This window comes from Mandrillus leucophaeus, unplaced genomic scaffold, assembly GCF_000951045.1.
Source record: "Mandrillus leucophaeus isolate KB7577 unplaced genomic scaffold, Mleu.le_1.0 Scaffold95, whole genome shotgun sequence".
NCBI classification, from domain to species: domain Eukaryota; kingdom Metazoa; phylum Chordata; class Mammalia; order Primates; family Cercopithecidae; genus Mandrillus; species Mandrillus leucophaeus.
Genome location: NW_012110363.1, coordinates 1,663,698 through 1,676,453, shown reverse-complemented (window position 1 = coordinate 1,676,453; position 12,756 = coordinate 1,663,698). Strand labels below are relative to the sequence as shown.

The window sequence follows — 12,756 nt, the reverse complement described above, 5'->3', positions numbered from 1 at the left end:
ATGGTTTCACTGGCGATTTAAGAAAAAATCAATTCTAAACTGTGAAATGCTTTCCAGCTATTTTTGGTTAAAGTTTCAGGGTGGCTTAAAATAAGCATAATGCAAATTTTTTAAACTTGAATTTGGAAGCACAGGAGAGACTGCATAAGCAGGGTCATGAATTGGATATTGGCACCAAAGCCTTTCAAGGGGGTAGATACGTTAGTATTCGTTAAGTCAACTGTGAATGGATATGATAACGTCCATGTGAAAAAAGAAATATGTTTCTGGAGCTAAGCTACAGATATTATCTCTACAGCATGTCCTTGAGTACAAAATTTAAGCAAAAGAGGTATTATCCTGATAAAACAGGCTGGACTAAATAATTATAAAGACACATATACTTCAGAATTAATTAATTCTATTATTCAAAGACTGTTTCATTAATTGCCTATTATATGCTGTGTCTAGTACTTAGAAATTTGTTTTTAAACTGTTTCAAAAAAAGGAAAAACAATGGTATGGTATGTATATACATATATAAGACAGACCTATTCTTAATAATGTATCCAACTGAGAGGCTGTGGACAGACTACTTCCAAGGAAATTGTGCTTGCTATGATGAGTGAGTCAGAGTTGCTCAGCTAACGCATAATCAAATAGTCTCCCGTGTTATGATTTCAGTAGCTATTTTAGTGCTCCCTAAAAGCTTAAAATGGAAATATTAGAATGACTATTTTAAAAGTGTCAACAGATACATGCAATGTACCCTGTAAATTAAATAATAGACAGTAATTTAGTATGTTCACCTGAAAAGGAAATTGATCTAGTATATGTCTCTTCTTTTATATTTCAATCTATGATTCATCTGTAAATAAAATTACAGGCTCTCCCTCAAAATAGGTTACCCTGAGTCAAATAATTCAGCTTGATCTATTGGTGTGTTTGCTTCCTATTGTGTGTTTTCGGCTTTTGCACAAAAAACAAATATTCATTTTTTTAAAAAAGATATATTCATTTATTCTCAGATATACAGATTGCACCTGTGAAGGTACAAACATTAAGAGATTATACATGATCTCTGGCTTCCTGAAGTTTACATTCCAGTCCATCAAATGGGAATGATAATGCAGTATGAAAACTACTGTGGCTTGGGAAATGCAGTGTCCTATGAAAATAAGAGAGAGGTTAGTTACCATGACTAGGATAAGACAGAGTTTGGAGAGAGGAGTGGCGCCTTCCCAGAAAAGTAATTTTACCTGCAGGATTAATAGCATTTATCTATGGGGAAAATGCTGGAACCCATAGAGAAGAGCAGTAGAAAATCTGAGAGGATAGCGGGAACAAGATAAATACAAGTTTCTGAAAGCGGTTAAGTTTGGCTGGACTAGGGGAGAGGGAGAGGGAAGATGGAGAAAGAATGAAGGTTTCTATTGTTTTAAATATTTTGACAGTTTCCAATGAGTAATAAAAAATTACTCCATAGTTTAAGCAAGAAAACGATACGTTGAGATACCTTTGCATTACAGAAAAAGCACCAGAGTTATAGGATGGAGAAGAGATTGGAGGAGTCATGAAGAGAAGCAGGGAACCCATCCAACCTCTAGATAACGGCAGACTCTCCCAAAGAAGTGTGGGGGAAATAGAGAAAAGTGGCAGAATTCCCAAAGCTCAGTATTTGGGAAATAGAATCTAAAGATGTGGTGACTGATTAAAACCAGGGCTGAAACAGAAAGAAAGTCTTTAAATTTTTAGCGAAGAGTTGAAGTCACCATAAAGAATATTTTATTAATTTATGTAATAAAAATATCAATCTTTATATGTGTGCTGGTATGTTAAAACAATGTATGAAAGTTAATGATTTTGTTTTACAGTCACACAGAAGAAGTCCACTTAATTTCTGTGTAATCAGCCTAATGATAACATAAATATCTACTTTTTAGAAAAGCAGTACTTTAACACATTCAACTTGCCCTTAAAATGTATAATTTCAAAACCAGGAGAAAATGAAAGAACTGAATCATAATGTAAAATACTGATGAAAACTTTACAGTATTCTAACTTTCTAGTTTCTTCATTTTTCACTCTCACATTGAAAGAGAAATAAAATAAAATTGTGTATAATTTAAAGCTATGTTAACTAAATTTTATACAACCAAATATATCCAAAATATTATCATTTTAACATGAAATCAATATAAAATTGTGAATGAGCCATCTTCTATTCTTTTTCTACTGTCTTTGACATCTGGTGTATATTTTACACTTGCAGGACATTGTGCTTTGTTGTATGTATGCATGTATGTAAAGATAAGGTCTCACTTTGTCACCCAGGCTGGAGCACAGCAGTGTGATCATAGCTCACTCACTGCAGTCTCCATCTCCCAGGCTCAAGTGATCCTCCTGCCTCAGCCTCCGAGTAACTGGGACTACAGGCGTGAGCCACTCCCCAGCTTGCACATCTCATTTTAAATGCTGAGCAGCCTCATGCAACCAGTGACTGTCCCATTGGATAAAGCAGTTCTGGAACACAGAGAAACACACCTAAAAGGCTGCTTGCTCTCTTACTGTGCTGTAACAAGCTTAGCAGATGGTCACCATGAGCACAGGTTAAAAAAAAAAAAGGAATTAATAAAACCATTTGAATCTTTGTTTTGTTATGTAAACATGGCCATTGAGAGAGAGAGAGTTAAAAGCCAGAACAACTGAAAGTTGAAACTTTGCTGATAAGTTGATAGTGGTCAACAAAAGTACTAAAAAGTGAAATATGTATTCAAAAACCCCATATCTCCCAAAACTTTAATCCATTTAAAATAATCCCATTAAATGCTGCCTGTTCAATTTTATTTAAATATCTCTTGGCAGCTACTTCATTTGGAAGTGGCAGCTTTTTTTGACACCAGTAGTTTAGTAAATCCATGGCAGGAGATTGCAAACCAGTTTCCAACTTGATTTAATGCTGTTTTAAGTTTATAAGAAAAATGTCACTATGTAAACAACAGACATTTTGATTAAACACGAAAGTTCTTATTTTGGCTGTTAAATCAATAATGCAGCTGGATTGAAAGTGTTTACATTCCCTCAAAACTGGGCTTCGATTCAGCTAGTATTGCACTGACATCATTTTCCAGCAAGATCTGGCAGCTTTCAGCAGCCAGTTTAGAAATATCCTTTGCAAACAACCACATAATTTTCAATGTTAACACATTTCAAGAAGAGGGTCTCACAAATGCCAATGCTTAAAATAGTATAGTCAATCCAGAAATAGTCCCTTATCTAATGTGTAATTTACTAGTAAAATCTTTTAAGGTAATTTTAACAAGAATATAAGACAAAGGCCTTTGATTGCATTATTTATCTTTTTCACCTGAAACTGACTTTGAACTGTTTCCTATTTTCCCTTGTACAGTAGATTAATTAATATGTAACTCATGATAATGTGTCTTAAGTATGTTTTGGTGACAGAACACCTGAAAACCCTGCTACTTTTTCCTAAACTTTGAGCTCCAGGTAGAACTTCATAAACACTGATACATTGCTTGATTATATCTACAAACTAGGAATGTTTTGTAAATAGAAAATAAGGCCATATTAAATGTCTAAAACCACAATCACTAGGATATATAGCCATTACCCCCAAAAAGGGGCAGTTGAACAGATCACAAAAGACCACCTGGAGCTTTTCAGGGAACATTAATTTACGACTTGCATATTCAGTATCAGGAACCAGAAGTTAAAGAAAAAATATAATGCTAAAATGGATTCAAGACCCTCCAATAACTATGATTTTATGTGAACTAGAAAAAGGTCACGATGATTCCATTTCAGAAACAAGACACTCTTGTCCAGCTGAGTGAACAAAAGGATTCTAGAGTCTACATTTGAGAGTTACAAACACAGAACTTTTAACTATAGGACCTCAAATTGCTTACCTGTAGAAATTCTCTGACATTAGAGCCCAGGACGCGCAAGATTGTATCATAACCAGATTCTTGGCAAAAGACGAAAAACATCTTTCCAAACATTTGGAGGATTTCTCCAGCATTGAGATCTATTTTACAAGTTCAAGAGGGGAAAAAAAGCATATAATAGGTGAAATATTCTTAATAGAAAGAATGAAGGGAAGTGTTTATTAAAATCATTTAAAATGTCTTCAATTTTTGTGCATGGCAAACATAGATCATAGGAAAAAAATCCCTTCAGGACAATACAATGAAATCAGAGAAGACAATGTATAAACATATTAATGGTGTACATTTGCATTTACAAGCAAAGCAACCAGTTTTGCAGCTTCTATTACAAATTACAAGTGGAGCATACCTAATCTGAAAATCTGAAATTCGAAATGCTCAAGAATCTGAAACTTTTTGGTCACCAACATGACACTACACGTGGAAAATTCTACACCTGAACTCGTGATGGACTGCAGTCAAAACGTTGTTTCTTGCGGAAAATCATTTAAAATATTGTACAAAATTGCCTTCAGCCTACGTCTATAAGGTGTACATGAAACGTAAATGAATTTTATGTTTTGACTTCAATCCCATCCCCAAGATATCTTCTTATGGATATGCAAATATTCTAAAATCCAAAAAAAAAAAAAAAAATCTGAAAGCCTAAACGTTTCTGGTCCCAAGAGTTGTAGACAAGCGATACTCACCCTGTACTTAATTTTGACCTTTTTAAAGCATATATTTGATATACTACTTCTTTTTTCCAAAAAACACAAATTTTTAAAATCATCAAGAATGCACATGACAATATTTTGATATAAAATAGTCTTTATATAAATATGTGTATTTAATAACTTGATTACATATAATATGTACCCTGGTGTTCTGCTTTTTTCTTAATAAACAATCATTAATATTTCCTAAAACTTAAATTTTCCATATTAATTTTTTTTTTTTTTTGAAACAGAGTCTCACTTTGTCGTCCAGGCTGTAGTGCACTGGTACAATCTCAGCTCGCTGCAAACTCCACCTCCTGGGCTCAGGCCATACTCCGGCCTCAGCCTCCCGAGTAGCTGGGACTACAGGCACCCGCCACCACACCTGGGTAATTTTTGTATTTTTAATAGAGAGGGGCTTTCACCACATTGACCAGGATGATCTTGAACTCTTGGCCTCAAGTGATCCACTCACTTCGGCCTCCCAAAGTGCTGTGTATCAATTTTAATTGCTATCTTATTCAACATATGAATGCAATAATTTATTTAACCAATCCCTTCTTATTGAAAATGTAGGCTTTCTTCAGTTTTTGACAATATATGGATCTCCGACATGAAAACACATACATGCATCTTAATGAAAACAGATCTAATAATTTCTTTAGGAAAAATTCCTGAAGAGTTTTAATATTTTTAAAAGGCTTTCATGATGCAAAATTATTCTCCAAAAAAGTTGTCGTAATTATCATCACATTAAAAATATGTATGATTTCCCATTAACTCTACTCTATCATTACATTAGATATTTCCATTTTTGAGACTGCCAAATTGATAAGAAAAAAGTTATTTCACGTTTGTTGCAATTTTGATTGCTAGAGGCTAGATATTTTTCTTGTTAATATTAAATATTTACCAATCTTTAAAAATTTTTTTTACTCTACTATAGATAGCATTTAGTTTCCTAGTTATATGTAGCAAAACTAAAATCCTCATTCTATTGTATCCAAACTATAGCCCGGTTAAAAATTAAGCACTCTGGGAATAATAGATACCACTTTGAGAACAACTTTTTCTCCATGAAATTTTTAAAACTTTGCCTTCTTCAGGAAGGTATTTGTCTGTGGTAGATCTCAGTTTCACGTTTCTTTTACCAATAGCTAATTTAACTTGTGACTGCAAAAGAGATTTGGAGAAAACACATACTATACTTGAATAACTGCCATATTGTTGACACCACAACTGACGTTGTTACATTAAGTACCAATAATTTGCTTTCCTTCCTGAATACATGGCTTTCTTTTGCAGGAGACAAAGAACTGGGCCTGGCATGGTGGCTCACACCTGCAATTCCAGCACTTTGGGAAGCAGAGCCAGGTAGATAACTTGAGCTGAGGAGTTCAAGATCAGCCTGGGCAACATGATGAAACCTTGTCTTTACCAAAGATACAAAACATTAGCTGGGCATGGTGGTGCATGCCTGTAGTCCCAGTTACTCGGGAGGCTGAGATGGGAGGATCACTTGAGCCTGGCAGGCAGAAGATGCAGTGAGCAGGAGTTAGGCCACTACTGCAGTGCAGCTTGGGTGACAGACCCAGACCCTGTCTCAAAAAGACAAGAAGAAGAACACATTTACTCTTTTCTATTCTCTAAAGAACTTGTAAAAGGAAAAATAAGACTTGGCATAGCCTGAGCCTAACATGATATGTGGATTTCCACCACACAACTGTGCAGGTTGTACAAATGCTCTGCACCACTCACATAACCCTGCGTTGTGATCTTGAACCACGCATTCTTTGAGCTTCTATGTGTAACTTAGCCAAAGAAGGAGAGTTGCATTCAACTTACTGAGGACTTTGCTTGCAGCAGCAACCAAATCATAAGTTTTGGAGTCATCATATATTATTCTGACAAGAAACTGTCCTTCTTCATCTAACTGTGCCTCTTTTCTGGAAAACAAAAACGAGAGAGAGAGAGAGAGAGAGAGAGAGAAAAGTTGAAGTTAAAAAAAAAAAGCTACTATAGGTATAATAATTGTATAAACAATGGTTTTATCTCTGAAATAGAATTTTTTTTTGAGCAAATTTGTTTAAACAGCATCATGTACCTAAAATTCTAGTGAGAGAGCAGAAATGATGTCATATCCCCCTCCCTAAATTAAAATGATATATTTAAGTATATTTTAGCAAGATTAACAATACATAGTACTCTACTGCTCAATACAATACCTGCCATTAAATATAATCAATTAAATAACTTTTGGGTTAATAAATGCTTAGCAAGTTTTTGTTGAGTCCCTATTATGTGCCAGACATTGTCCTGGGTACTAGGGGTACAATATTTAGCAAAACAGACAAAAATCTCTGACTTCTTGCAATACATATATTAAGGGAAGACAGACACAACATAAAATTAATAACTAACATATAATGGTAAGTATTATACTTTGGAGAAAAATAAAGCAGAGCAGAGCAGTGGAGAGCTCATGTACAACAGCCAGGAAGGCCTCACTCAGAAGCCGGCATTTGAGTAAAGTCTGAAGGAGCTCCGAGAGTGAGCCACGGGCAATTTAGAGAGCTTGTGCTCTGGGCAGAGGGAAAAACAAGTGCAAAGGGCAAGGCAGGAGCGTGCCTGGGGTGTCGTAGGACAGCAGAGGCCAATGTGGCTGGAACAGAGGAGGGGGAAAAGTAGCTATCAGGGAATGGGTGGGAGAGGTAACATGAGGCTACAGTGCTTGGCCTGGTTGGACATTGGGATAATTGCCATTTCCCTCAAAGAGGTGAAGGGCTTGAGCGCTTATGACATGAGTGGTGATATAAGCTGATCTAGGTTAAAGGGGTTCACCTGGCTGCTGCATTGAGAATAGACTAAAGGGGTACAAGACAGAGGAGGGAGACCATTTAGGAGGCTGCTGCCAACATTCAGGTAAGAAGTGTTGGTGGGCTGGGCGCGGTGGCTCTCGCCTGTAATCCCAGCACTTTGGGAGGCCAAGGCAGGCGGATCACTAGGTCAGGAGATCGAGACTATCCTGACTAACGTGGTGAAACCCCAACTTTACTAAAACTACAAAACATTAGCCAGGCATGGTGGCGGACGCCTGTAGTCCCAGCTACTCGGGAGGCTGAGGCAGGAGAAAGAGATGAACCCGTGGAGCTGGTAAGAAGTGCCTCAAACTCATATATATTCCAAAGGTAAATCCAGCATGATTTGCTATGGATTGGACGCAGGGTGTGAAAGGAGAGGACTCAAGGAGGACACTGAGGTTTTTGGTCTAAGCAACTAAAAGTGTGTTGTCACCAGTAGCAGAATTGGGAAAGACTTGTTGGAGGCAGATAGGGGGTCAAGGTCAAGAGCTATGTTTTCAACATACTAAGTTTGAGATGCCAAGTGGACTGATAAAATCTTCAAATACCTCCTTAGCTTATTAAACCCAGTAGCTCAAAACATACACAGTACTAGTGAAAGAAAATTATAATTGTTTTTAATAGTTGTCATGATTATATAAATGTATTTATTTAGGTAGGATTTGCATTACTTTTCTCAAATAAGCATTCAAAGAAGAGGTGAAATCCATTGTTCAAAACATTGCCGCCTACTATGCATGCAACAAAATTGCACATGTACCTCATAAATGTATGTAAATTTAAAAAAACCCACATGGTCAACTGTACAAAAGAACTAAGCTCCAGATATCATTGCCAATGTTAACTTCACAAAAATACATGGAGCTTGGATGTGAACCTCTTACTCTCAATCTAATTCATCGGAATCCTTGTACGTTGCCAGGAGAATACAAAGGAAACTAGCCACTCTAATTAGGCGAGCTTGCAACACAACAGCTCAAATAACTCTTTAAATATTGTCAAGGAAGTCGTTTGTCGCTTTCTCTCCTTCAGAAGCTGTGCTATCACAGCTGCCACTCATGACTATATCTGTGTATGCTCAAGGGGAAAATTCCAAATGGTGGTATGTCTTATATCCATACCTTAGTATGCAGATAGTCTTAAAAACATCCTCTGTTCTTCAGAGCACATAATTTATTTGCCTGCATTTATTCATATTTTTTTAAACATGTTTTCAGTAAGCACACAGATCTGCATTTCAGAGCCCAGGATTTACCAGCTAAATGAACCTGAGCAAATCACATGAAGCACATAAGCATTAAAATCTCTCTTTTCTGGCCGGGCAGGTTGGCTCACGCCTATTATCCCAGCACTTTGGGAAGCCCAGGTGGAGGATCCGTTGAGCTCAGGAATTTGAGAACAGCCTGGCTGACATACCGAGACCTCTTCTCTTCTAGAAATAAAAAAAAAAAAATCAGGCAGGCATGGTGGTGCAAGTCTGTAGTCTCAGTTACTTGGGAGGTTGATGTGGGAGAATCTTGCTTTAGCCTTGGGAGTTGAGGCCTCACTGAGGCGTGATCTTGCCACTGCATTTCAGCCTGGACAACACAGCCAGATCCTGACTCAGGAAACAAACAAACAAACAAAACGTCTCTTTTCTGAAGTGGGAGCAACAGATAATTCACCTTTCACAACAGTAAAGAGATAAAGTGTACAAAAATATATTCTAAACAGTTAAAGCACTATACATATTCCCAGTGAGTATAGTGCTCCCCATGTCTACTCAAACAATTATAGCACTGTACATAAAATATGAAATTCTTCTCCCTTTTTCCAAACATAAACAGCTGTTAAACAAGAGTGACACAACTCTTCAAAGACCTCAAGTCTTTTTAATACCAAAAGTCAGTGAGATATCAAAAAATATGAAAACGTAATATACAAACATTTTCTTATCCTCTGATAAACGCTACTATATATTTTCTGCATTCTAATTTCTAATTGTAAAAATATATATAAAGTACAGGAAAGGAAAAACTAAAAAAGAAAATAAGCCTCCACTATCCTGAGATAATCACTGCTAGTATAATTTTCAAGTTGTTCATGCTTTAATATACTTATATAGAGAACATACTGCTTTAAAACCTCCTCATTTGAGTGCATATTTGATGGATGTCTTTTCATATCATAATTATACTTCTATACCATGGCTGCATAAAATTGCATTGTAGACATATTGAAGTCTTGGTAGGTAGTTAGATACTTTTCTTTTTCCACAAGTATAAAAAAAGTGACGAGCATCTTTGTAGCTTATTATACTTCTACGTACAAATAGAACAAATTCCTAGGAATGAGATTAATGGTTTAAAGGATATGGATACCCTATGTTTTGTCGTTTTGCTATTAACATTTTATTATGAAACAACACTGATCTATAGATTAAAATTTTGGAGACTCTGACAGAACATTCTAATCAAAGATACAATAAAGTAGAAATTTATTCATGTTTTCACCATTCTGTTTCTTTCAATTGGAATAAGTCAAATCACCTATATTTCTGTAATAAATGCAGTTTATTTGAAAAACTCACCAATCTCTAGTAACATAAATAAACAAGGTACAAGCAGAATCCACAGTCCCTCTGTGTAAAATAGGGAAACAGTCATTTCCTCAGAAATCCCCTAACCATGGGTCAATGCATTCCTCCTTTCCTTTCTCTCTCTTTATTAAAATAAGCTCCCTTATTGTCGAAGCTTTACTTCCTGAAATGACCAGTGTCAATGCTCCCTGGTGGGGACTGAAATAGAAATTAAATAGTAGTACATGGAAGGAAATAATAATCTTCTTTTAAAAATTTAACTCTGAATTCCTTTGAATTATTCAAAGTACTTAGGACTCTATTTACATCTTTGGGAATGTGGGGCTACCCTTTTTCTTTTTCTATTTTTCTGGTGGAAGAGCTTTACCACAAATATTTGGATGCCTATTATCTCCCAGTACTTTTCTAAGCACTTTTAATATATCAACAACAAAAGAGATAAACATCCCTGCCCTTATAAAGCTTATATTTTAGCTGGCAGATACAAGTAATAAGCAATAAACATGATGTATAACAAAATGATATAATATGTTATAGGAATATCACATTATCTTATATCAAATATCTTATAATATGATATAAGATGCTATAGGAAGAAGTAGCTCAGGATAAAGACATGATAGTGGAAATGTAAGTGGAAGGGGCTGGATGCAATATACATATGAGGATAATATACATACATGCTCATGGTAGGCTTCATGGGGACAGTGACATCTGAGCAAGGACTTGAACAGGAAACCTCCGTCCTTACCACCTTACACCTAACCTTTCTGGGGCCACTTCCTTTCCTTCTCTAGCCTATTCTTCATCTTCTTTCCTTTCAGGGGAAAAGTTAATTGGAAATATTGCAAAAGTTAATTGGAGGTATCACAAACTCTTTAGTTTGAAGTAGTTTAATACACTAAACTGAGATGGAGAACTTAGTGGAAAAGGAATAATAACTAAGAGAATTAATTTCAGACAATATGGCCGTGGAAGCTAGTAGAAATTTTGTATCAACAAAGCCTTCTCTGTTGTCTCTCAATTCTTAACACAACTTTTCTTTTAACTTTTAGGTAAATTTATATATAAACAGACTTCATGCTGTCAAATGTTTTAGCCTCCAGAAAGCACTGAGATATGATAATAACCATTTCCCAGGACTCTGCAAAATATAGCTGTCACTGTTCTTTGAGGAAAGGTTTAATGGCTTCCCTTTCCACATTGCACACTTCTTTCTCCCCTTAGCTTTAGAGCTGTTTTTTCATCTGCTACCTAAAGTCACAGAGGGCAACCAGTAAAAGTAAGAAAAGTCAGGAAGTAAGCTAATATGTAGATTACATAAACAATTTACATAATTCAAGTAATATTACCTCACTATTCTCCATCCCCCACTTTGCTATCCCATAACTTTTAAGTTCTTTTCTCAAAAGCAAAGGCAAGAATAACACTTCTAATAATTTAAAATTTATTTTTGTGGTAAGTAGAATTTATATGGACTTAAATTATCCAAATTCAGCCAAGTACATTAACCAAATTTTCTAGACTCAATCATTCTTTCAGAATTATTTTTTGAGCTCCAATTTTGTTTAAATTGTTGCATTATATATACATTGTTACATTATTATTGTGTAATTATATAATTACATCACAGGTCAATTATGCAATTTCCTTATTATTTAAATTATACTTATTTTACATGTGAGAAAACCCACAGGTTTCCCTGAGAACCACAGTTTAAGATTTTCCTGAAAATTTTGGACACACTGTCATTTTTTTCAATGCTTCTTAGATGACAAAAAATATCATATAAACTATAAGTAAATTGGATTAAACTGTGTTCAAGAGTGCTCATCTATCAATAACCAACAGCACTACAATCCTCATGCGTCCTAGTTTGTGTTACATTCTGTTGTTGCTTACTATTATTATTTTTATTTTTAAAAGCCCTACCGAATCCCAAGTGAACATAGTCTTTCACTATTTTCAAATACTATGACTTGCCGTATTTACATACCCAATGACTCTGCTTGGTTTAAGCATTAAAATTTTCTATTCAGTGGATTACTCAATGAAAGAGATCAGCAGACAATAATAAATATTTAGAGAGGTTGAAGTTTAAAAACACTTTCATTGGCTAACAAGCAAACCTAGATAAAGAGAAACTCCCTTGATTTCATCTATGTCATAAGTCATAGTTTTTCCTCACACAGTATGGAAAATAAACAACTAAGCCAATCTCATGTGCAGTTTGGGCAGATTCACCTCTTGGTGTTTCATTTCCTCATCTGTAAAACAGGCTAACAGCAGCAGTTACCTCCGGTCATTGTGTTGGTTAGCAGAATTAATCCATGCAAAAACCTCAGGATAGTACTTCTCGCACACTTAATGCCTGATACTTCCTCTAACTGCTATGTTGGAGAAGATGAAGAAAGGGAAAAAGGCGAAAGAGGAAATGGCAAGTGGAAGAAGAGAAGGGAGGAATGACAACAAAATCTTAGTCATTTTTATTCAGAATCAAATGATTAAACTAAATATGTGCACTTAGTATGCAGATTCGCTGATAGAATTTACTAACTAAAATAGCCAAGATAAAACAAGCTTTGTCTCCCCTAAGAGCTTTAAAAATAAAGATCAAATTCTCACCTGGGAGCAAAATCAGAAATAATCACATTCTTGGTATTTGTAGC

The 12,756-nt window shown here is 35.5% G+C and overlaps 1 protein-coding gene across 1 annotated transcript in view; it reads right to left on the bottom strand.

The window, feature by feature from the left end:
* GUCY1B3 (guanylate cyclase 1, soluble, beta 3) overlaps nucleotides 1–8,807 on the bottom strand; it is a 44,029-nt gene extending 35,222 nt beyond the window's left edge. Inside the window, exons 1-3 of the mRNA XM_011970531.1 lie at nucleotides 8,791–8,807; nucleotides 6,494–6,594; nucleotides 3,912–4,030 (exon numbers count right to left, since the gene is read on the bottom strand). Coding sequence (XP_011825921.1) covers nucleotides 3,912–4,030; nucleotides 6,494–6,594; nucleotides 8,791–8,807 — 237 coding nt within the window. The remainder of the gene's footprint in view (nucleotides 1–3,911; nucleotides 4,031–6,493; nucleotides 6,595–8,790) is intronic.
* Nucleotides 8,808–12,756: the final 3,949 nt, after the last annotated feature.